The following is a 27,686-nucleotide window of genomic DNA, read 5'->3' as shown; positions in this document are numbered from 1 at the left end:
GCACGCTGACCAAGATCACGCGTTCACAGCAATGCATTCCAATAACGAAACGTAACTCTGTAAATACTGAGAATAGGACCCATGTTTATATGAATTTTTTGCTCAGAATGTCTTCGGAAATAAGCTCCGTAAAGGACGGTAAATCCTCGTGAATCACCCTGTATACTAGGCCTACTAACCTTGCAGGAAATGAAGCTCGAGTCCGCCTGATTGCTAGTGACACGTTATCAGCACGGGAATATTAACTGCAATTACTGGAATATAATAAAGTAGACGATGAAACCTTGCAACATGAGCCACGCTCTGCTTCTCACGCCCCGGTTAATGAGGTGTGGCTTCATGGGACACGACGACACATGCCTCGTACTGTATCATTCAGACATGGCAAGCGCTGCCTTCCTCCTCGTGGCGTTTCTGCACAGCGTTCTCACAGGTAAGTCCGGCACTCTCGTACTATAGGCAGTTACTGTACAGCAGGCACCATACTGCTCTTTTAATGACATTTGGTGCTCTCGTCATGCGAGTAAGAATGTGCTCCTGAGGTACCTTTTTCAATTCAAACTTTGTTGTACAGTAGTGGCAAAAAAAACCGGACCGACGGAATAATCAAAGTCCCCGAAATGAGCCACTGCGCATGCCACGCCCGCATTCACAAGATAGCGAGTAATCTATTGAAATTGTTGTAGTTTCGACTGCTGACGTAGCCCATTTCGAAAGCCATTAGAAAACAAGCTGGTAAAATTCATGTTCTGGGAATAATAAATTAATTAAGTAGTAAAATATCGCTGCAATCGAAAAGTATTGGGAATAAATTTGAATAAGGAAGAAAAAAAAGTTTCATTCCGAGGCAGGATTCAAACAAGAAAGTCTTAGTTACCAGTCTGGAGTGAACAAGGCTCTGAAAAAAGCTACAAAGGTCGATCCGGTTTCTTTTGCCACTACTGTACAAACAGTGTTTCTATGCATCCATTATATTATTTTAGCGATCTAATAGGTCCTCCCGTATTTTTGGTGTATAACCTCTTTCAATTCAGTATGGGCTTAATCAAAGATTAAGATTATTCAAGAGAACAACATGGCTGATAGATCTCCAGTCCTCCTTAGCACTGAAATATTTGTTTTAAAAGAAAAAATTCATATAGTTTTTGGGGGACAGAAGATACAAAAAGACTCCAAATAATGGGGAGTGTTTCTTTCAAATGTGTGGCTACATTAGAGACAACCAACCTATGCGGGGGGGGGGGGGGAAAAAACTTTCTCACACATGAATTACCTCAAGAACAAAGCACAATCATGATTTACTTATTCACATCTGCAGGACTGTTTCTCCTTAGACATCACTAAAATTCTGAGTGACATTCAAATTCAAGGATATCATTACCCTGGTGAGTGTTTTAAAATTTGGTTTGTTTATTTATTTATTTCATTTATATATTCATATAGACCTATTAAACCTATCCGATTTCATAGTGTCCGCTCACTTAGTAACACATGTGGGCGGTGCTCACAATCTTTAAAAGGTTGAGAACCCCTGCTGTACAGTGTCTGAACTTCAGCTAGCGGTTTCTTACCAGAGGAAGAAGGGTTCGATCTGATGAAATATGTACCTACTAAAAACAGTCGCGGAGTATGTTTTCTTTAACCACTCCGGTAAGATAAGGTCATCATCGCCATCATCATCGTATCATCATCATGTTATATTTCTAAAAACAAATAAGAGTTGTATGAATAGTGAAATTTTTATTTTATGGCACAATTTGGAATTTTCGGTTTAAATTATTTAAATTAATGTTATTTGATTATAAGAAGACTACCTATCTTTACAATTGTTTTTATTATGTTACCCTACAAACCTCTTTCTTTTTTCGCGAGCACTCGTTGAATCAAAATTCAATAACTCAGGGGCAGTTTTTCTATAAGGCTGCGGTTTGTGGCGATAACAACTCCTGGAAGTTTCCATGTTCGTTTCCACATATTTTTATTACGATTTCTAAAATACATTTGCTTACATGGGGTTACAACTTTCTCGGGAACTGCTTAAGTTATAATTCAGAAAATGTTGCCACTCACTCAAAACGTTATTGTGGCAATGTGGATCTGTCGTGGTAAAACTAGGACAAACTGGCACCATAAAAAATAAAAATTGAAGAAACTATGCCTACATCAAAATTAAAAAATATATATATTTTGCCTTAGAGTAAGGTATTTTGATGGGGAGAAAATCAGTGAATTAACAAAATTTTAATCTACATTCTATAAAATTTTCATTGTGTTTTCTCGAATATTTCCAGTGAAAATGGAAAATGAATTTTGTAAATTTCACATTAGCGGGTTGGGACTTCTCACACTCCCCTTAATTACAATTGCTAAACATTCACAGGTCTTGCTAGTTTTTTTCTTCACTTCAACCAGTAGACGCAGACGTAAATATTAAATTAATTTGATAAATAGAGGAAAGGTCAAAATAAATAAAATGAGATGCATTTTTAGACGAGTGGCGGAAAAACAGATACTTAAAAAAATAAGAAATGACAAAATTATACAAATCCAAGGCATGTTTATGGTAGCAGACGACATCAAAACTCATTTCATTCTGTCATTTACAAGACTGCTCGTGTTGAAATTATTAAAAGTCTTAAGTGCGGTTCACAAGAGCTACGGCAAAGTTCATGTAAGATGACGATATATGCTCGTAACTATTAGTTTAGATTAAATCGATTCATAGATGTCTTTACGTATGCTATAAATCGTGTGAATCTTTGTGTATTATACTAATACTCTAAATATTGCATATGAAACTCACAAAACAAGAAAAAATGACAATGAATTTGATCAAAGAACGCATTAAATAATAAAAAAAGATATGCTAGGATTCAAACCCGAGTCTTTATACGGAAATGGACAGGTTATATGGTCGCAAGCGTTGTGAACGGACACTTTTGACGCTGGGCATCCACGATGCTTAATTCTTAGAGAAATATTCCGGCGGGCAGTTTTTTTATCTATTATTGTTACAAAGAATTACTGGATTAATTGCTAAACAAGTATTAATGTGACCATCACAAGGAAGAAGACGAGAAAGATCTGAAGAGAAGGGACCGATAAGGAAATAAGGGAAAGAGGTGTGCTAGAAAATCTACAGACAATATTGGAAGGCATGAAGTGTCATAAAACTGGCCATATCATTTCCATCATCCCTCTAGGTTGGTATTCAGAATTGACATAGATAATCTGAAAATTTTAAAATTATGTTTTATTTAACGACGCTCGCAACTGCCGAGGTTATGCCTATCTCAACATCGCCGGTGTACCGGAATTTTGTCCCGCAGGAGTTCTTTTACATGTCAGTAAATCTACTAGCATGAGCCTGTCGCATTTAAACATGCTTAAATACCATAGACCTGAGCTGGAATCGAACCCGCAACCTTGGGCACAGAAAGCCAGCATTGTACCGACTGCGCCACCGAGGCCGACTAGATAAATAATCTGAATCCACCCAGCCTTGTAACATATAAGTTTACTTGTATTGATTTTGTCGGGAGCGTATGTGAGAATATCTAGTTCCCGTAGAATTTCATTGTTTTTAGGGATCTTGCAATTTCATCCAACTGTTCTTCTGAGAAATCCAATAAATCTTATATTTCCGAAAGTTCCAATTTCCTCTAGCTGTCTAGCATAGCCTATAGTAGTGTTATACACTTTCAACTTTATTTAGTATTTAAAATACTTATTTGTAAATCCACGTTATGACAGCAGGCATTTCTAAGGACTCAAAGCGAGACTCATTGAACTGCTAGACTGCTAGAGCGCAGTTCAGTCTTCAGTGAAAATTCCACGTCAGCTATTGCTTGCAATTTTTTTTAAGTCCCTATTAACTTACAATCTGATAACTTACATTAATGATTATGATACCTTAGTCTTAATACTATTATAATTATTCGTTTTGTACCGTACGCCACATTTTTGTAAATGTGATTATTCAAACTCTCTTTTCACTGGTATACAAACAATGATAACTCTAATACCGTTAAAAAACGGATTCGAACCTACGCCAAAGTTAGAGCATTAGTACAGCCTACAGTTTACTTACGTTAGTGCAGTTAAATTTATTTCGAGGCAATTCAATAGGGCCTACACATTAAAGCATCGACTCTCATTTTTTATACGTAGGTTTACGAAGAAATCGTACCAAAAGTGTCGTGTTGTGTATATACAGAGGTGGATTCCAAAGTCTCCTAAGTTATTATTTTTTTTAACTGAATATAGGTTCAGAATTATTGTTTCACCTTCTATCAAAAGGATATAAACATATATTCTATAATGCTAAAAATTATTCATTACACGCAGTGAAACACATTACATTTACTTCAAACTGACGTAAGTATTCCGTTTACTGCTTCCAAACTGACCTAAGTCGGCATTCGTGCGCTACATGCAGCATAGACTATGCACATAACTAATGTCACTTGCACTGTTGGCTAGGATGCACGTGATACCGTAAAATATGAATGAAATTAATATTGAAGAATGCAGTTATGCTGTTTCACAGTCTCGAAGAAGACGTAAGAGAACAAGAAAAGTGTACAAATCGCTGTTAAGTATGCGATAAATAGTTCAGTTTCAGATGCAAGAGGGGAATTCATCATAACTTGTTCTCATAAAGAAACACATGATTGTAATGCTAGTAATTTCACAGTGATGACGTAAATTATTTTTAAATTAAATCAATAATTACAAAACAGTGTCTGGAATGGCTTAGTTGTTACTGTTTGCGTTAAAATATTGTTTTCGATTACCTAAATTGGACGAAGAGAATGAATGATTTGTGTAGGCATTTTATGAATCAATGGCACGGTAGATCAGAAAGAAAAGGTAAACTACAACATCTCAGATTCGATCACTGCATTCATTTCGAAACTTAAATGTCGGGAGAGTCATTATGTAGGGAAAAATAATGGAAGAAGCTATCTTCTCTCCTCGAGTTCAGTGTTACGAAGCTGTGGTTTAGTGGAAATGTGAAAGGAATGATTCAGATCATAAAATTTGCTTCTTCTCAAAAAATGTTTAATTGTTTTATTCACGTTTTAATTTATCCTTTGGAAGCTCATTCACAAATTCAAAATCTTCCCTCATTTTAACATACTTATACATAAATTATCACATATTATAAGTTACAGAAAAGAAAGCTCAACGTACTCTATCTGCATAATACAGATTGTTAAACAAGTATTCAGAATTTTGAGAATTGGTAGTCCATATAAAGGGAAATTCAGGAGAAATTACCGTCACTTACGGAGCATATTGCCGAAGACATTTTGAGCAAAAAAAAGTCATATAAATATGGGTCCTAATCTAAATATTTTCAGAGTTACATTAATTTGAAGTTGTCAAAAATACCTTTTTTCTTTAGTTTTAAGGATAAAATAATATTATAATTAGAGAATAAACTATTCAGAAGTATAATTATTTCTTTAATTAGCTAGTAATCTGAAGCTAAAAAGTCTTGTTAAATTCCATAGTTGTTTCGTACAGAATTTTTTTTTCCAATTTTTAACTACAAAATTGCATTTTTCTTACGCACTTGTCACAACAATTATTATAAATCACGTCATTCTTGTAAACTCTTTAAGACTGTACATTAGGATGCAAAACTGAACTGTAAAGAATCGAGCTACGTCGTGTGATCTGTAACAATTGTTGTAAAAAGTGTGTAAGAATAATGTAATTTTAGTTAAAAATTGAAAAAAAAATTGTACAAAGCAACTAAGGAATTAACAACGCATTTCTAGCTCCAGAATACTAGCCTACTGAAGCCAGTTTTAGTTTTTTTTTTATAACTTGTCATTTCAATCCACCTCTTCGTATTTCTAGCAGTCGAAAGTTCCAACACTTACAAGGTAAGCCAATAAGTTACAGCTGTAAGTCAAGACCTAGGCGAGTCTGCAAAAATAAACTTACACAGGTACACATAGAAGGTGATTCAGGAGAAGTTACCGCCACTCCGAAGACATTCTGAGCAAAAACCGTCATATAAACATGGATCCTATTCTCAGTATTTTTCTTTTAACTTTAAGGGTAAAAGAATGTTACAAATAGAGAATGAACTATTCAGAATTACATTATGTGCATTCGTTTTACTTCCGAATTTATTTTGCGTATTTTTTATATTAGTTTTACCTAGCCACATGTCTAACCTCCATGGCCAGTAATTAGTGCAGGAAAAAAATTCTGAAAGAGTCCACAAAAAATATGTTCCTTGAAATGAGAATCAGCAGAGTCCAGCCACCGGCGTAGCTCAGTCGGCTGAGACGCCGCAGTTGCGGTCGGGCGCGTGTTCGATTCCCGCTTGGGCTGATTACCTGGTTGGTTTTTTGTTTTTCTCAACCGTAAGGCGAATGTCAGGTAATCTATGGCGAATACTCGGTCTCATTTCGCTATCATCAATCCCATCGACTCTAAAGAACCTAGTAGTTGATACAGAGTCGTTAAATAACCAAGTAAAAAAAAAAAGCAGAGCTCCTAAGTTTGAGAAACCCAATTCCAAAATCTGTTAATACATAGTGTTTAACTAAATTCAAAATAGAGTTTACAAAGTACAAAACACTGCATATAATATGTCCCAATGTGCGGTACTTAATTAACAATGATATTTACATAAATATTAAACTTATTTATGTTGAAATAATGCACCACATAATTTCAATTTCTAAGTCCCAACTAAGGGACATGTTATCAGTTACTGTACAGCATTGTTCTCACTTTGATTTTTGCGTTGCAGTGTGGGGGCAGAGATTGCTGCAGGACCACAACTGCACTTACCAGAATGTGTACATGCCAGTTTGCGGTTCAGATGACAAGGATTACTTCAACTATGAACTACTAGAATGCATTTCCATCCTAAACCCGGGGAAGAGTAAGTATACTCCGCCTGATGGAGATAAGCGCACAACTAGAGTCTGTATTTAAATGCAAACTGCATTCTGAAAAATATACACGAGTGATTTTGTTTGAAAATTATATCTGTCACAAATTTTATACACTATAACACTGTTGTTTAATCAACTGTCGGAAGACAGGTTTGAACCTCATAAATGACACCAATAAGGCATCACTCATGGAGCAACTAAGCAAGGAGATGAGGTAGGGTGGCTGGTCCCTTTCTCCCTACATTGCACACAAGTAACTAATAACACATTACACTAATCAGACTTAGATGTACACAAAAAATTTGTTCTTTCTCTAAGTGAGGTATACTGCCTGATAATGGATGTACATATCAGCCACAGCCTCATCAGAGCCACTATAACATTATGCACATAAATTAATATTTCGAGGCAAAATATTTTACATGTATATTTTCCTACGCATCAAATAAAATGCATTATTTTACTCTAAGTTCATATTTCAAGAATGCTGGGAGAAAAGGAGGAAGTTTATTTTAACAAATTTTTCAGTACTGGTAGATAATACTTGAAGTTTCAAACGTAAGAAATAATTTCTTACGTATCATTAAAAATGTCAATTCACTATTGTAAAGTAATTCGCTAATAACTTGTTCTTACGCACATTTTCTAAAATAAAGTCATGAAGCACAATTACAGGTAAAGGAAGCAACCAACAGCATTTATTTTACTTGTTGATGGTTTAATTGTTTCATTTGTTACTTTATTCTCGTATTGAGAAGATTAGGGATAGAGAAACATATGTACATAATTATTGTGTACACTTTTTTCTCTGTCTTTATTAATAACGAAAAGTTAATATTTATTTAAGAATAAACTTCATTCCTTAATTAATTTGCATTGATAGGTAATAAATCCACTCTCGTACAGTACCATTTATATTGCTATATAGAAAGAAAAAAATATACATGTATTATAAATATATTTTTTTGTGTGTTGAGAGAGGCCTCCAGATAAGGAGGGTAGCTGCGAATATATTGAGTAAGCAGTTGTGGACAGCCGATAAGGGGTGGTCCTCCAGCTTGGGGGTTGGGCGAAGGGCTAACAACCCATCACCGTAAAAAAACAGCTTGTTATGAATCCATACAATAAGCCTCGGAATGGGACTGATTATCTAGCATGAGATTAAGGATGTTTGAGAATAAGGTTCTTAGGAAAATATTTGGGGCTAAGAGGGATGAAGTTACAGGAGAATGGAGAAAGTTACAAAACTGCACACATTGTAATCTTCATCTGACATAATTAGGAACATTAAATTCAGACGTTTGAGATGGGCAGGGCATGTAGCACGTATGGGCGAACCCAGAAATACATATAGAGTGTTAGTTGGGAGACCAGAGGGAAAAAAGACCTTTGGGGAGGCCGAGACGTAGATGGGAGGATAATATTAAAATGGATTTAAGGGAGGTGGGATATGATGATAGAGTGGATTAATCTTGCACAGGATAGGGACCAATGGCGGGCTTGTGTGAGGGCGGCAATGAACCAGCGGGTTCCTTAAAAGCCATTTGCAAGTAAGTAAGTGTTGAGAGAGAGAAAGGGCAAGGAGAAAGAGGTAGAAGCAGAGAAAGAGGCACGAAAAAGGCAGAGAGGGAAAAGAAAAAGGGAGACACAAGCTAAGTACTATAAAATAAGTTACACACTTCTGTTTGGCTCCTTTAACTAAGATACTGCACATAAATTCCGATTTTGTTTCAATTTGTATTTAACACTGTGGTATGTAACTGATAGGATTTTAGTGATAGGTAAGACCTGGAATGATTTATTTGGTCTTTGATTCAGCAGCAGATTTAGATTACAATTGTAACTGTAACTGAGAACTTTTGTTATTATGTGAGTAATCAGTAGGCCTACATCTATTTGAAGTTTATTTATTGAAAATCTGTTCATTAAATATTAAACGTAGCTTAGGTCTTTGTTAATATTACATAAGTTTAATTACTTTCATCATGGTAACGTAATAATATTAGTAAATAATAAAGATATTAAACCTAATTAGAACATCTCTTTTGAAAACACCTGCATAAATGACCTGTTTCTCTATTAACTTCACGGCTAGAATATGTAGTTATAGTAAACAGTGTTTGACGTTTATGTACCGGTGTTCCCACAGATTTGACGGCCAAATACATGTACCCCTGTGCCTGCCACGGAGTTCTGGATTCTGATGCTGTTTCTCCAGTCTGTGCAACTAACAACATCACATATCCTACTCGTTCGGCTTTTGACTGCACCAAAGTCTTGCTAAACGGTAATGTGTGAAAATGTAGGCCTAGTATCCTCACAATTAATGTATTGTAACATAGCACAGACTTCAATGAAGTTAGTGCAGCTAGTTAAAAAATAACCGTACTGAATTAACCTCATTGACAAATTGAAATACTGTACTACCTATACATAATTATGTACTTTTTGAGATTTGTTTTACTGTTATTCTCTAGAAGTTCGATGTTGTTGTTTAGCCAACTGTCCGAAGACAGGTCCGAACCTCACAAGTGATACCAACAAGGCATCATTTATGAGGAAACTAGACCAGGAGATAATGAGATAGAGTGGCCAGTTCCTTTCCCTCTCCATTGTATACATTGCCAATTAGCTATATATATTACACTAATCAGACTTCAGATGCATATAAACAATTGTTCTTCCTCTGACACATATTGTCAAGTGATATGTACTGCCTGATAACAGATGTACATTACAGCCAGACTTCAATCAGAGGCAAGAAGTTCGATAACATACAATAATTATTTAAAAATGCATAAACATTATATTTTACAAATAGCAGCCGAGCCGGGAAGCTCAATTAGTAAAACAACTGGCTATGGACTAGAAGTTCCAGGGTTCAACCCTGAGTGATTAAGGAAATTTTTTCGTCAAAACTGCCAGAAAGAGTTCCACTCAGACTCCTGTCACTTTGAGTATCCGATCCTTCTGGGGAAAGTGAGTACAAAGTGGTCGGGGTATGGTGCGATCACATCACCTCATTCTAGTACCAAGTTTAATATATATACAGTCACGAAGCTCAATACGAAGTAAATATGCATCCATAGATAGTTGCTAACCACTAGGACCGCTAATATCGCCTCATTACAGACAATGCGAAATAGTACCGGCACAGTCTATTGTTCCTAGCACCTTCACAACTCAAGCTTCGTGACTGTATATACTAGACTGTGCTAGTACCAAGGTCATGAAAGCATTGGTGGTTCATTTGCGTTCATTAACTTTTTTGTTCAGACTCACCAATATTATCACCCCTCACACCATGTACCTTTTCTCCTTACTCACCCTGTATGTATAAACTCATATTCTTTCATTTTCTCTCCACGTTAAAAATTTAATATGAACTAAACAGAATACATATAGAATTTGTAGTGGACGAAGACGGTGTCGAAACAGATTTCTTCTCGCACTACTTCACCATTCCTCCAATTCCCCACTACCGGTACTATCTAATTTCAACGACTTAAGCTGTTAGCCGCTTACCAATTTTTGAACAGATCACTTCGAAGTTACTATTTTTTCTGTTCGTTTCCAAAAAATATTATGATTTCGAATTTTTTTCTATGCTTTCCTCAGACATTGACCTGTGAATCATAAAAATTACAGCGCGATTGATTGACTATCTTAGTAGCTGCAATGTGACAAATATTTCATAAGGCGGGAAACTGATATTTTCCCTCCCTCTGACTCCGATATCGCCATCTCTCTCTCACACGAGACGTCACTTTCTCGCACAAGCCATCTATATTTACAACGCCACAGCGATCTCTGATTGGTTCTCCTCATATGCAGGTGATTTGCCGCGGAGAATAATTTATTAGTGATTTTAAATGTCCACCTTGATTTCTAGACTCGTAGCATGAGTGAATGAGTGGCTTGCTAGAGCAATAGTATGAATACAAGAATGGCAATTTTGTAACATTAAAAATGTGCAAAACAGTTTAATTTTTAAAGTAACATACAATTTTTAAGTCAGTGCCGTTAGAATCAGGGTAATCAGTTCGCCAGAAGTAAGCATTGGTGTGTACATTATTACGAATTTTGATTCGTGATATTTCGAATTATATTGCTTGGAATTACAATTTTTCGCTTTCATGGCGCAATTATCTTTGTAAATATTCAACTTTGGTATATTGCATGTTGAATTATTATCATTCTTGCTGATCTATTAATGATTATGCAAAACACTAGGTCCGAGGTTTGCAGATTCTTTGGCCGAGGATAGCGGATTTTTAAAGAAAACTAAAAATTTTCGGCTTAACTTACAGTAGTTCAAATTAAAAGAAAAACTGACTATGTATGACACAGAGTTACATCACGTAACGCTTTCCTCGAATCAAAGGACTGAAGGCAAAATTCACAGGTCATTCAATACCCAAGTCAAAATTCATCTCTGGAGGTAGCACAAAGAGCTCGTAAATGTGATCCAAGTGTAGGTGGTCTCGTCCCACTCTCCATCTATAATAATTCATCTATATAATTGAGTAGTATCAGTATCAAACGAGCCGAGGAATATTCCCTTCATTTCCCAACATCAAACTCGAAATACCAGCTATAATTCCATCAGAGTTTGACAACTCTCATATACTTTATTTACTATCATAGTGTGCAGTTCGGTGGCTCCTTTGAACACTCACTTAACAGATTTACGACTTCCTACACAAACACCTCTGACCGTCCCCCCCCGCCTCCCCCCCCCATTCCCATGTCATAATTGCCCAATTCAATGATATTCTAGTGCTAAGTGACGGAAATCTTGGAATTCTGAAAAGATGTGGCAACTCCCCCTCTATGTGGATAAGAAGGGAACCTGTAAATTGTTCTAAAAGGGTTCTGATTGGTTACTAAAAGGCGAAGACAAGATTTCCGTCACAGCAAGAAAGACATTTATTTATGACAACCAATTGGTAGGAGGCAGTAAAAGTCTGTTGTTAAAGTCCTTTCTGTGAAACTGCACTTCATGATATAAAAATGAACTTTACAAACAACTTTCAGGAAATTAACATGTTATTTTTATATGGAACATATTATACTAGGGCGGGAATTTTATTTTTACCACCACAATATGCACATACTATTAACAAGGCAGTTAAATTCGAGACAGAATGAAGTAAGAGTTTTTCACTGAAAAGAAGTGAAGAAACTACATATTATTTTATAAACGAGGTATGTTTAGAATCAGTATCAACAATTATTAAGAATTTAGGCGTAATACGATTTAGTCCTGACAGTCACCGGAGATGTGCGCCTGGGTCAGACGAGTCCATTTAGTTATGCCAAGGGGTGTTTGGATTAGTCACTCGCTTGTCTTCAAAGCGATCGGATGTCATGCGTGCGGTAGAGCGGTATGTTTCTAGTACAATTAAGCTGTACTGCATTCCTTTACCGACGGCTCGCCCTTATCTCTACTCCTGAGCTCTCCCTACTACTCCTATTACTTCCCCTCTTTCGCGTCGCTGAGCTGTCGGGACTAAATAATTGGTCTATTGTTAATTCTGCTTATAAAGCACTTGGATTTGTCATTAGAATTTCAAAACTGTTTAATAATCCTGCAGTCCTGACTCTACTATACAACAACTTACTTAGGAGTAAATTATAGTATGTCTTAATCATCTGGGCCGCAATCCATAAAGATCAACAACATGTAGTTGAAATTATTCACAATAAATTTTTAAGATTCATGTATTTTAAATCGTTTGAAAACTCTTGCCCTATTTGGACACCAACATTGCAGCTACGATCAATGTTTAATATGAAATCCCTCCAACATAGGAGATCAGTATGCACAATTTAATTTCTCAGAGAATATTTACAAACAAAATTGATTCTTCAGATATATTGAAATTAATTCCTTTTTATGCTTCATTCGTTAAGTCACGTAAAAAATGTACTTTTCCATATTCCTAATTCACCCCTAATCAGAATGTTGTCCCTTTATAACAAGTTAAATAATTCCAATGATGTTGATTCATTTTCAGGAAGAGATAATATATTTAAGAACCACATTTATGCAAATTTTGTTAATTAAGAAGCTATTTCTCTCTCTCTCTCTCATTATATTCAGTTTACTCATTGTATGTGTTATAACACTCTGCTGCAAATATGAATTTGTTTTACATTGTTAACTAAATTGCATTTCCAAGTACATCTACGAACGAAGTAGAGGCAACAGTTTTACCAGCAGAAAATGAACATGAAGATTTAGGTATATTATTGACTTATCAAATAAACGTGTCTAAATGTGTATGACATTATATATATATATATATATATATATATATATATATATATTTTTGTATAAAATATTATCTTGTAAAGAAAAAATTAATTACTTCTAAGAATATCTATCTATACTAAATAAATTTTACAAGAGAAAGAGTTCATCCAAAAGGCTGGACTCGGGAAGAGTACCCAAAACGCTCATTGCATTTCCGCGTTGAATTGGAATACTTAAACGTTGACGCAAACAAGTAGTGCAACGACGATCACCGGTAATGGAGATCAAAATTTGGCAGATTTGAGATACCAAAACTTTAGCGTCATGACTCCAAGAACTGAATGCTCATTGCATTTCCGCGTTGAATTGCAATACTTAAACGTTGACGCAAATAAGTAGTGCAACGACGATCACCAGTAATGGAGATCAAAATTTGGCAGATTTGAGATACCATAATTTTAGCGTCATGACTCCAAGGACCGAATGCTCATTGCATTTCCGCGTTGAATTGCAATACTTAAACGTTGACGCAAATAAGTAGTGCAATGACGATCACCAGTAATGGAGATCAAAATTTGGCAGATTTGAGATACCAAAACTCCAAGGACCGAAGGTCTCCACAGCAAAGGGGACAAAGATATAATTGTCTGAAAGATGAGCATACTTACTGACTTTTTTTTTCACGGCTAATTCAGCAGCAGATGCTGCGCGTCTGGAGGTATTCGGCAAGTGAGATGGAGCTAGAGTGTCAAAAGTTAAGAAGGTGCTTTTATGGGTAGTAATGCCTGTGTACTTTCAAATAAATAAATATAAACAAAAATAATTCTAACCTAATTTCTTCTTACAGACCCCCAGCTTTCCATTATAGCTAATGAGGTGTGTCCAGGAGGAGCAATAGACAAGTGTTGGGCAGAAGTAATACCGCCTGTATTATGGGAACCAGTGTGTGGAACTGACGAATTCACCTATAATAGCATCTGGCATCTCCATTGTGAGAATTTGCACTCAGGCAACTGTAAGTACTACAATATTATAGACTATGCGAAAAATAGGCTTGTAGAGCAAATTGTTAATTTTGCATATTAGGCTACCTTAGTAAAAGTAAATTGTATGAGAGTATTTATTATTATTGTTATTATTATTATTATTACTACTACTACTACTACTACTACTACCACCACCATTTCCGTCACTAATGCCGCTGCCACCGCCATCACCACTGCTACCCCCACCGCCACCACCACCGCCACCACCACCGCCACTGCCACCACGAATTCCTATGACAGCTTAAATTATTGATCATCACTTTATTATTATTAAACGTTTATAAACTATGCACATTTTTTGCTGCTGGTTTCTCAATCATACATAAGAGCATAATACTAGCCATACCCATGTGCTTTGCTGCACCTGTTAGAAATAAATATAAAGTAATTACATAATTAAAATAGGGCATTTGGTCCAGGAATATCCGTGTTTGATAAATCGTTTAATATGTTATTTAATTGAAATTGTATTTACATAAATAAAATACGATCATTTTGGTCCAGAGAGCACTCATTTGGTGCAAGGACATGTTTCTTAACTGTTATTATATGCAAAGAATTAAAATAGGATCATTTGGTTCAGAGAACATCCGTTTTTGGTGCAAGGATATTTCGTTTAACATTTCTCTAAATTAGTCTTGACTGCATCTTTTAATAAATTACTCAAAATTAATGTCAATATAGAGTGGATTGTGTACGAGGCTAATTTTTTATGTTGCCCTCACTCTATATCTTTTTTTTTCTCTGTTAAGTTTATTTATACACAGCAAGTCATTTTTACTATTCTTGAGTTCCTGTTTGTATAGAATGTTGTAGATGGCTTGTGTTCATGTAATTGTTTATAGACTTTGATTAATGTTTATCGTATTGGTAATTGAGGCATGTAAATTTTCAATCTCACATTTGCCTTTATGACTAAGGGAAACCATAAAAAAAAACCCAGTCAGATTGGTCGACCACAGAGTTTGAACTCATGACCTCCCAAATGTGAGTCTCAAATTCTACCGTGTGAGCCAACTCGTTCAGTTGCACATCATTCTTTATGCAAATAATAAAAATGAAAATGAATTTGGTACATAAATATTATTTTAAGAAACACAGGAAACGAATATGGGTAAATTATGAGCGCAGGAACAACATTTTGTGACACTTTTTAAAATAATTCACTTCCAGTAAGCTCAATGGTAAAATATTAATTTTTACTCCATAGAGAGGATTTGGAATTGAACAGTATAAAAAGTGTTAAATGAATAATATTCTCTGTTTGTTGTGTGCAAGGCCGCCTTAAATAGGCGGAGTCATTTGTTTTCATTTCATTACAGCCTACTAGTCTGAGGCGGCAGTAATAAAACATATTGTTATTTTAAAAATTCTTGTATCTCGTTAAATATCAGTCCTATAAAAATTTAGCATAGAATAAAACTTATCGGAAATAGTTTTTAAAGAAACTTTTGTTATGTAACATTTTTCATGAAAATCAGTAATAAGTGAGATATTTCGATTTATTTAATTCAGGCACCCTTATAACCCCCCTTTTAAATCAAGTATTCTGAATGCAATATAGCCTAAAATCTAAGTTAGAACGAACTTAATTTATATTACAATTTTCATAGAAATCTGTTCCTGCCATTATCGCGAGAAAAAGTAACAAACATCCAGACAGACTGACATACAAACAACAATTTCAAAAATGCGATTTTCGGTCTCAGGATGATTAATTATACATGTTAACATCAATTATTTATGGAAAAGCGAAAATTACCAGAAAAATTTTGGTTACAGATTTATTATTAGTATAGATAATTGCCCTTAGATTTACCATTTTATAATTTAGTAACCATTTAAAAGACTTAAATGAGGCAATCAATTTTAAATGTATTTATTTTTTATTACAAAAGCAACAAAGGTAAAACAGAAGGGGGCATGCCCATGCAAGATATCACGTTTCTTCAAGCCGCTGTGTGCAACTAATGATGTCACATATCCAAATATGGAAACATTCCTGTGTGACCAACATCTCTATAGTCTGCACAGTAAGTATATTATTTATTTGCTTATTTCTTTTGTTATTTACATTCATAACAGTTCCAATATTTCATTTAAATTGTTTAAAGAGGGGATATTGCATTTAAGTAGCATTAAATAAATTATGTTTTACTAAGTTTTACTACAATATTATTGTTTATCTTCTCACCCCTTCACAACAGGAACCAAAACACATAACACAAAGTTCAGTTTTCAATTTACTGTCTTCGAATTTACTAACCAGATGAAGTATCAAGAAAGTATTTTAATAAAACCAAAATAAAAAACTTTTTTTGAAAACAACGATTTTAATATGGAAATAAGCCTTCCCTTTTTTTTTATTACACTCACATTGTTAAATATGAAGTCACATGCACAAGTGTTAATATGTAGGGGATACACTTTTTAACTGTTCAAGCAAGCTCCTTAAGGAAGTATTGGATAACTGAATTTGCTCAATATATAAAACGATATTTTCAATAAATCCTCCAGGTGTCCTGATATACCTCGTATATTAAAAGTGTAACTTTTCATAAATATTAGTCAATATTTGCAAGCATATTTCAGAATTTGCTCATGAATATTTATCAGTTTTTTTAATAATAAATTATTTACATAAATTTGAAATGCAGTGCCGAGAATGAATAGAATGTGAATTTCTGACAAGAATTACTTTTGAAGTCAAGAAAGTTGACACAGGCCTGTGGATGAAGTACAAATACAATGCATAAGAAACCAGTGGCATACAGTGAACATAGAGCTCACAATGCATGTGGGTGGGTCTACGATATAAGAATATCTGTAATAGGTAATTTTATACTGAAAAGATATTTAATTTTCAACTATTGGATCAGAGGGCCAGTAAAGGTTTGTCAAAATCTTTCCTGAGTTTCTTTAAAGATGTTTCCATTGTTTCTTGCGGGCAGGCTCAAATGCATTTTATTATGCTTCTGTATTAGATGAAATCAGTTCTTTTGACAGACAAGTCTCAATCTGTGTCTTTTACAAAGAAACACAACCTTTTCTTTTACAAGAAACCTCATCTTATATGTTTCTAGATGTAAGCATCACACGAGAGGGATATTGTGGGTGGTCTGAAGACTCAAGCTGTGAAGAGAGAGTTTCCAAGTTTGATGAGAGCATCAGTAATGGCCTGTGTGCATCTGATGGAATCACATACCTCACTGCTCAGCAGTTTAAGTGTGTTAGGAATAAAAATAAAGGTAACATACAAGTATTATAAAAATATATAACTTACATGGATTAAAACCACATTTAAATACTGTGCTCCCATTTTACGAGACAACTAGATTACAGCGGAAACCCGGCGTACATTTTCTTGCAGTTCATGCTTGCACCAGCAGGGAGCATGTTCTGTTACTAGCGCCAAATCAAGATATTTAGCAACTACAGAATAAAATACGTCCACAACTTTAAATTATTATAAAAGATACATGTACACAGGTTTATTTCCGATACTGTTGATAATGATCTCCTTCCACAGTAAGATATGCCTCACATTGTTTAAACAACTTATTTGCCACTTTCTGTAATTTCACTTCGGTAATAGACTGTACTGCACGTGCTATTTCGGCCTTCAGTTCTTCTATAGTACGGGATTTCGATAAACTTTGCCCTTTAGGTTCCCCAAAGATAATAATCACAGTAAGTTAGGTTGGCTGATCTAGGGGGCCGTAAACCTATACTAATTATCCAATCATAAAAAACTGGATGTAAAGTGTTTATAGAAATATGAGCAGTATGTGCTGTGGTACTGTCCTGTTGAAAATATATCCATAATCCTTTTCTTCCTGTGTCAGTTCATTGGACGAAACATTACTCGTATTCTTATATACACATTTGAATTCACGCGGTCTTCGAAAAATATAGGCCCAATTATCCACTGCACGCTTACTATATACCCCTATGTTAATGGGATGTGATGGCACTTCTCGTATAATACACGGGTTCTCAATACACCACATTCGCACATTTTGAGAATTTACATGTACACAAAGATGGAACCATGCCTTGTCAGACATAAACATTAGCTGCAGATCCAAATTTCCATTGTAAACACTTTCACGAAACCAATTATAGAACCTTATTCTTGCTACGAAATCTGTCTGGTGAAGTTCCTGCACAAACCTTTGTTTATATGGTCGAAATTTCAGGAGTCTGGTCGTTTTGTGGGCCGATATGTTCATTTCCTGCATTAGACTATTAAGTGATTTTCTGGGATTTGCTTCTAACTGCAGCTGAATATTCCCAACTTTATCTTCAGTTAAAACATGTTTTTTCCACTTCCTCTGTATATCAAACTGAACCTGGATTAAGCCACTTTTTCATCAACTTCGAAGTGCAAGATTTTGTAGGAATGCTAGAGTCAGGATATTTACGAGCAAATTTCTGAACGCATCTTCTATAGTTATATTTTTTCACATAACATTCCATCAAATAAATTTGCTTTCAACCATATACCTACTTTATTTTCCAATTGATTACTTAATAAACAAGCAACAGTCACACACACGTTTTGGTACAATTCTCAGAAGCAACTAACTGCTGGGATCTTTTGTAGAACTGGCTTCCCACTCTGTGGTTGGGACAGCAGGAATTCGGCCGGCAGCAGAATGGTGCGAAGTTTCTTCATAAAATGAGAGCACTGTACGAACTGCAATCAAAATTAATTAGACATCTCAGATACTTGACGGCAGGGGTGGCACCAGTAGAAGGATTTTGGTAGGCTAGAGTCCACTCAAGTTCCACATCATAGTGTCTAGTATATACAGTCGCGAAGCTCAATACGTAGTAAATATGCAAACATTAGGTAGTTGCTCACCACTAGGATCGCTAATATCGCCTCATTACAGGCAATGCAAAATAGTACCATCACAGTCTATTGTTTCTAGCACCCTCAAAACTCAAACTTCGTAACTGTATATAGTAGACTGTGATAGTGTTGTGATCTGAGACATCATATGTGAACCCACATTATGGAATGAACAATGGTTCGAGTTCTCATGGGGAAGAAATTTTCTTATTAAATTTCGCTCAACATATGGAACCAATGTCCACACATCATCATGATGAATTTGGGGAAATCTGGTTTCGAAAATCTGCTTTAATGGCTGGAATATCATCGTGCTGATCATAACATGTTACTCCCATACTGGTTGGATGTTCGTTCACCTTTGCTGAGGCATGTGGACGTGAGATCAGCAGTCAGCTGGTTGGCCTAGGTCCTTGATGGACTGTCATACCATGGATTATTAAGTTAAACCACGACCGTTCTTTCGCTTCCTCAATCGATACAAATATTAAAAGGGCAGCCGAAAGTGTTTTTAAAAACTTTCAACTTGATTTGTACATTACCAATATTTACACTTAAATTCACAACAGACTTTTCTTTATAATTACACATAAAATTCCAATTATCACGGTTGAATTAGTGAAATCTAAATTTTATCATCTTGCTTATTTTGTTTCGTGTCTAGATGATGCGCAAATGGAATAGGAATAACTTGCTAATCGATATTAATAATAAAATTAATATTATAAACATTCGATTTGACTAGCAATAGTCTACTTTGATACCCATTTCAGTGTTGTAGCATACAAGCAAGGATATCCATTTTAAGTTATGACTTATGACTAACTGAATGCACTGCCTAAGTAAAAATGGTTTGGCTACTGGTCCATGAGGTTACAATTGCAAAATTTTCATTTCTTAGAAGATTAATGCAATTTTCTATGTACCTAACTTTTAGATAAGTGTCCAGTTTCTGAAAATATTCAATCGGTGTTTTTTAATTAAAACAATTCACTAGTTTCTTGCCACAATTTTTTTAAACACTTCTTTTTCTACTTGTCTCGCATTTTCTCTGTTTTATATGACACATATAACTTGCTATCAATTAACTTATTTGGAACCGTTTTCCACTACTGATGAAAAACTTTCCTGATGTTTCTGTCATTTGTTACAATTTTTCTAAGTGGTCTACACTTCTCAGCACTAGCGACATCTATGAGCCCACTCATAGAGCCATAAAAAAAAAGTTTGGAGTTTCAAACAAATTGTTATTCACTTATTAACATAAAATGTGTTTATTTATTCATTTCATGCGCGATTTGTATTATTAATATTTCGAATACGAGACAAGGTTAATTCAGTTTATTGAAAAAATCACAATACACAAACTCAAAATCAAAATTTTGATCTTCTTTAATCCCATTTGGGTGCTACCACTATTTTATAAATTAATATTGTACAATCAAATGCAATGCTGAAATGAACGATTCTATTATATTACATACTAAAAGAATGGAATGCTTGAGATGGGCAGGACATGTATGTATGGGTGAATCCAGAAATCATATAGTGTTAGTTGGAAGACCTGAGAAAAAGACCTTTAGGGAGGCCGAGACATAGATAGGAGGATAATATTAAAATGGATTTGAGGAAAGTGGGATATGATACTAGGGACTGGATTAATCTTGCTCAGGACAGGGACCAATGGCGAACTTACGTGAAGGCAGCAAAGAATCTCCAGGTCTCTTAAAAGCCATTTGTAAGTAAGTACTAAAACAGTGGTAAAGACAGCCAAATTTGCTTTGTGGTATATTTCAATTCATTTTTCTTTTTCTTTATCTTACAGGCTCTTGTTTTTGTAATCTGTGGCTATTTTATTACTTATATTAATTTTATTTTGTCTTCCTCTTTCTGCTTATCTACAGGTCAGTTTACTCCTGACCATGAGTGTTTGCTCAAATGGGGGTAAATTCCTTAATTTGTATTTCTGTTTTATGTATATAACAGTTTCTTAATGTATCTTTTTAATGTAAATCAATTGTTAAATTGATAATTATCTTATTTTATATATTACACTCATTTCCGTGTGAAAATAAATAACTTCATCTGGGTCTATATTCAAAATTAAGAGTACCAGTATATAATATTTAAGTTCGTGTAATAAGATTTTTCATTAGAAAAGTAATGACAATTCTAATATTTTTAATATTAATTCCATTCAGAATATGTATTATATATATTTTGCGAGTTAAATATTACAGTACCTGGTTAACTAGTTTCAGCCTGTTATTGGCCATCTTCAGAACTGATTGGTGCTGGTCTTGGTGCCTTTTGTTTGTGTTTCCTGTGGAGGTGTGTTTGCGTAGTGTAATGTGGAGTCAGAGTGTGTGTGTTCTGAAATTGAGTTGTGTTAAAAGTTGCGTAATCAAGATGTATTGATTCCATGTTACTGTGCCAGTGAATCAAGAATTTATAATATTAATCCTTCAGATAGACCTAGGCTTACATAAATAAATAATAAAGACTGCTACATTCAGTAATTTGCAAGTTACCATTGCACATTCAAGAAAATAAATTTCCTTCTCCAAAGCAGTATATGACATTTTACACCATCATTATTCAAATACAAAAATGCTTCAAAAACAACAGGAATTATTATAGAAAAGATTAAAATGTTAGTACATTTGATTCCCAATTTCCCAATATCGTTCATGGAATGAGTCATTTTAAAACATTTAAATCCTTCACTGCATGCAAATAAATGTGTAAAAATAACATAAAATAATATACAGTAACTTTATATTTATGCAATTGTATACAACCAAATACCAAATACTATCACTACCATTACCGTCATAATCACCAACTACTTTATGGACCAGGCTTTTAGATCAGTTTCATCCCCATTCTTGTAGCAATTTTAAACGAGCACTCGAATTTTGCATGAAATGCTTGTCCCCAGTCAACATGGCATAAGACCACCAATTAAGACTACATACAATAAACACATTCAGTTCTTCGGAAGGAACATAGATCTTCACTTCTCTGCTGTAAACTGAATCCATGTCATTTTACATTAATAGCCCGATATACCATATTTGCTCACGTAATTTGCGCCCCCGCGTATTTTGCGCACCCTACTTTTTAAGGGATTATTTTGAACTTTATTTTTGCTCCGTGTATTTTGCGCGCACATTTTACGTACATATTTTTTTCAGTGTAGTAGGGATTTCCTTCCCTACAGTCCATCGTAGGTCATTCACCAGCAACTGAAGTACCTGCTTCAGAAAGGAACCCCAAAGTCCCGCTACTTTAACAATGCTTGTCCTTGGTAGAGACAAGTTACCGGTATAGAAAATTAGCCCTACCGCAAATACTTACCTACACATATACTAATTGAGATAAACTGAGAACAGGACCTCTTATTTGAAAAATCCGCATATTTTACGCACCCCAATTTTTCAGTGGCCAAAGTTAATTAAAAAGTGCGCAAATTACGCGAGCAAATACGATATTATCATTTGAGATAAAGTAGAACACAAAGTATATTGTTGTTGTTAAGTCGACTGTCCAAAGACAGGTCTGAACCTCACAACTGTTACCAAGAAGGCACCACTTATAAGGCAACTAGGCCAGAAGATAAAGGGGTAGGGTGGCCAGTTCCTTTCCTCTTCCATTGCATACATCACCGACTAGCTACATATTATACCAGTCAGACTTCAGATGCATACAAACAATAAGTACATTTTAGGACTATAATAACTGTAAAAAAAAAAAGTCACTCTGACATCGAATCACAGACTAATAGTATTTTACCATTTATTGCAATGTTAATAAGACACTAGACAATATTTAAAAGTGACTGCTAATGAAGGTGTTCCATTACAACTCAGATGACTTAACATAGTTACATAAAAAAAAAAGATATGACAGTAGGTTCTTGTAACTCTTGTGCCTTGCTCCTAGGTCTCACTCTTCGTCATGATGGTCCCTGCAAACTGTCTGAAGTTCCAAAGAACATTTCACCTGAGGAAGCCTGTGAAATAGAAAGCAAGTACCCAGTAGTTGCACCAGTATGTGGCAATGACGGGAACTCTTATATGAGTATATTCAGCTTGCTCTGCAGATCCTCCAACATAACAAGTAAGCTGCTACAAGCCTATACTTTAAGGTTACCAGATTTTTTCACAATTTCTAGGGATAGATATAGACATATAAAAAATACATTTAACATATGAAGAGTTCGCGGGAAAAACGATGAATATCACAGTTTTATTAAGGTTGATGTCATTATCTAATTCAATGGATCACTACGAAATTTAATGTTGTTCTTATGAAAAATGGTAAAAAGGAGAATTATCACCACAAATCAGTAATCCTTTCCTTTATTTTCTATAGAAACAGCACTACATCTTGCAGTTATAGACTCAATTAGATCACTATCTAATCCTTAACAGAAATGTGACATTCATATTTTTTCCCGTGAACTCTTCATATCTGTTAGTTTGCCATCCACCTATATTGTTTTTACAAAATTTAAAGAATTATGATACTAGTATTTCCTCACTGTTTACAAGATTTCTTTAAGTCCGTTACAATTTGACAGAATTGCATGTATAAATCTTCATCTTGATTGGTGAGACAACGCACCACTTGAATTTTTTAAAGGTGTAATTCCAGATCCTCGTGTAGATATCAGATATATATGCACAACACAATGAAGTGTTAATTTAAAAACGACTTGTTTGGTTCCTACTATAATTATGCCTATATTCGAATAATATTCTGTCGTAAACCAACTAAAAGGTTTTCATCAAATGGTGATATGTTCTTAACAATGCGTCTTCATTGTTTCATCCATAAAAATCCTCACTGGGTTTGTGATAAAACTTGTTCAAATAGATATTTCTACCGCACAAATAATTCCATGGCTAGTTAACAAGTCAACTACAAAAAATTAACTATATACTGATTGATTTTCAATTTAAAGGTCCATCAATGATCAATACAATCTATTATTGAAAACATACCACTTTTATTAATTTCTCAGGCATTTTCATTTCAGACTGTTGTATTTTATTCAACTATTAAATTATTAAATTGATATATATTGCAGTATGTATGTATGTATGTATGTATGTATGTATGTATGTATGTATGTATGTATGTATGTATGTATGTATGTATGTATGTATCGGCAGCTTCAATTCTGATAGAGAAATTTAGGGTTTTAAATAAATTACTTAAAATACTTTTGAATATACTTCAATTTTCAAAATGATGAATACTATACCATTTATTCATTCCTTCATTAATTCAGTGTTCTGTCCAAGGGCAGGTCTTTTACTGCAAACCCAGCTTTCTCCAGTATTTTCTATTTTCTGCTTTCCTCTTTGTCTCCTCATATGATCCATATATCTTAATGTCGTCTATTATCTGACATCATCTTCTGCCCCGAACTCTTCTTCCATTCACTATTCCTTCCAGTATATCCTTCAATAGGCAGTTTCTTCTCAGCCAGTGACCCAACAAATTCCTTTTCCTCTTCTTGATCAGTTTCAGCATCATTCTTTCTTCACCCACTCATTCCAACACAGCTTAATTTCTTTTTCTGTATGTCCACTTCACACATTCCATTCTTCTCCATATCTACATTTCAAATGCTTCTATTCGCTCCTCTTCACTTCGTCATAATATACATGTTTCTGCCCCATACAATGCCACATTCCACACAAAGCACTTCACTAATCTCTTCCTCTTTTATACTAACTATAAAACTCACTATATTATTATAAATAAGACATTTTTCTAATGTTACAAAACTGTTGCAGATTTAAAACTCAAGTCGGATTATGTATGTGAGAAGGATAAGGTACCAGCACCAACTTCTCCATGTAGCATAGAAGATGAGACTGTGGACCCTCTGTGCGCTACTAATAATGTCACATATGCCAATCCAACAAAATTTGCCTGTGCTGCCTCCAAAACCAAAGGTGAGACAAGATAAATACAGAAAAATAACGTATCTTTGTAAAGGTAGAAATGCATCTGTTGACAGTGTTCGTGCAGTGACAATGCAACTTTTTATGGGGAGAATTTCTCACTGCATTTTTCTAGAAACGAATTTGTGACATAATTACATTATTGTATCTTACTTAAAAGCAGTTTCTGCAGAATAGAGAGAAAAGTGTGGAAATGTGGTCTGCTGACATTTGCTTTCTGTTTTATTCTTGATTCACACACAAACATACACACATATACGAAAGAGATATGTAGTTCAGCTCACACTATTTTCTCAAATGTTGGCACTATATGGTAGCCTTCAGCATAGCATTTTCCTCCATTTTCCAATTGCTACCCCATGGACATTGATAACACCGTAAAAAATTCTTTTTGACAAGGCCTAAGTCCATCTATTTGCTCCTGTTTCGATTACATAGTTCTTCTCTTCATAGTTTTGATGAATGGCAGACACTCACAGAAGTGTTTATTAAATTTCTGTTATTCTAGTTTTCTGCACTTTTCGTTATGTGAGGAATGGCTATCATAAAATGTGCATTACTTCTTTCTACGAGCACTTGAAGTAATACAAGCTTAAAAAAAAAAGTGTATCTGAATTGTCATTACAGGACTTTTGGTGCTACACTCTGGTGAGTGTACCAATAGTGAAAGCATATGTAAAATGGCAGATGACACTGCAAGAATGGATCTGCCCTATGTATGTGCTAATGATGGAAAGACATATCTCAATCTCTATGCTTTCTGGTGTACGAAGCTGAAGAAACCAGGTACAATACAAACTCAGCCTTTTAAAAATTAGTTTTTATTTAACTAGTCATGAAATTAAATAGCAGTAGAAGAAACGGATTGTTGTTTCTGACAATTATTTTGCGCACATGACAGCTGCTACATGACATTAGTAAAAAAGTAACCTTACTGCAGATTTGAGATAACAGATAAAATTGAAAACAAACAAGATTGAGACACTGAAATGATCTACTACAACCAAAATTCAGATTAAAGATTCTGTCGTAAAAAAACCATTTGTAATTCATGTGAACTTTCTTAATTCTATTGCAAATCAATCTAACACGTATTATTTTTATACAATTTAGCTTTTGGACTAACTCATATTCAGAAATCAGTAAAAGTAGACAAAACAGCCACAAATACTGTGGGTGATTAGGAGTTTGTCAAAAAACACATCACATCACAAACTTTCTGTGAAATTAAAATGTTAACTATGAACAGAAAAGTCCACTGCCAAATATTGAAATATGACGAGCTCTTTCCTATTAAACGCATACTCATTGTGAATGTCTAATCAAAGAACTTAATTTTTTTTTAAATTAACAGCTTATGTAACGCAATAAATTCCTTTACAGAAAAACAATACGAATTTGTAGAAATAAATGGTTTCCTCACATTAATATGAAGGAATCCAAGTACTTCTTAACTCAATAGATACTTCACAGTTACGTACGCATGTAAAAGAAATATAACCAATGACAAGACATTCAGTGATTGTCAAACATGTAATAATATATCATGAATTAGAATACCATAATATACCATCACAATTATTTATTTATATAGTCAGACACAAATAGCCTATATGCTTTTGCCCAAGACACAGAGTATTTCATAAATGTTTCTAGAAAAGAAATAGTGTTCTTCATAAAATATAGTTTCTAAATAACTAGGTATGTTCTGTAAATCAACAATCTAATCGATAATGTAAATCAACAATGTCTTCAATATTGTGTGTGCCATATAAATGGTTCCTAAGATTTGCAATAGAGAATTTTATTATTGTTGTTACAATTTCTTCCTGAACTTGCTGTCTGATTCTATATTTTTCACGCCATTTAACAATCGGCACAGTTCCTCTGGTGCCAAGTAATACTCCACTGCAGATTTGAAGTAAGACTGTTTTCTTGACAACTGACCTCACTATGATTAAAGCAGCTAGTTCCCAGTAAGAGAATAAGTTGTGAAACGACCATAGCAAATTTTCAGAAAAACACCATAAATCTATTTTATATATTAAAAATAAATATGTAAATAAAATATCGAATTATTATTATTACTGTACTAACTGCATCCAATTTCCGGAACTGCAGTGTTCGTAATTTTTATGAATACCATAATGTCATAACTAATATAACACAACAATGTTTCATCACTTTTGCCAAAGCTACACTAAAACAATAGTGACTTTTGCTTCTCTTATCTTACAGATCTAGACGTGGCACATTTTGACGAGTGTGTGTAGTGCTCCAACAAATCCATCATTTCTTCAGTCTACAAATAAATGCGAATGTAGTATATTTTAGACACCCTTCTAAAAGAATTTGTAGTGTGCTAGCTAGTTTTACTGCATTTTATTAAAATTCTTTGTCTATTATTATACATTTCCTAACAAAGACAAAAACCATACTAAAAATACACATTGCAACAGAAAATAGTATAACTTCCGATTTTCAACCCAGCACTGGAAATGTAACTGAACTAATCTATTTTGCAAAGGCACCAGTGGTGACACCATTACAAACTTTTTTTTATATCTAAGTAACAAGTATTATAGCTCTTGGCCATTCAACTCTCACAAGGAAACA

General features: G+C 34.5%; 1 protein-coding gene across 1 annotated transcript; it reads left to right on the top strand.

Annotated features, from left to right (window-relative positions):
* Positions 1–372: 372 nt before the first annotated feature.
* On the top strand, positions 373–27,444 carry LOC138692181 (serine protease inhibitor dipetalogastin-like). The gene is made up of 10 exons (XM_069815236.1): positions 373–433; positions 6,779–6,913; positions 9,076–9,213; positions 14,033–14,200; positions 16,130–16,264; positions 17,315–17,479; positions 23,035–23,211; positions 24,900–25,061; positions 25,698–25,856; positions 27,309–27,444. Exons 1-10 carry the CDS (start codon positions 382–384, stop codon positions 27,341–27,343), a joined length of 1,326 nt encoding a protein of 441 aa, XP_069671337.1. The 5' UTR covers positions 373–381; the 3' UTR covers positions 27,344–27,444.
* The last annotated feature ends 242 nt before the right edge of the window (positions 27,445–27,686 follow it).

The sequence above is a fragment of the Periplaneta americana genome, chromosome 16 (genome assembly GCF_040183065.1).
Source record: "Periplaneta americana isolate PAMFEO1 chromosome 16, P.americana_PAMFEO1_priV1, whole genome shotgun sequence".
Lineage (NCBI taxonomy): Eukaryota > Metazoa > Arthropoda > Insecta > Blattodea > Blattidae > Periplaneta > Periplaneta americana.
The sequence above is the reverse complement of the archived record's forward strand: the minus strand, read 5'-3'. Positions and strand labels throughout refer to the sequence as shown.

Coding starts and splice junctions, on each gene's coding strand:
- LOC138692181 (XM_069815236.1), top strand. CDS start 382: ATGGCAAGCGCTGCCTTCCTCCTCGTGGCGTTTCTGCACAGCGTTCTC. Junction 9,214..14,032: donor CACCAAAGTCTTGCTAAACG/GTAATGTGTGAA, acceptor TTCTTCTTACAG/ACCCCCAGCTTTCCATTATA. Junction 23,212..24,899: donor CAGATCCTCCAACATAACAA/GTAAGCTGCTAC, acceptor AAACTGTTGCAG/ATTTAAAACTCAAGTCGGAT.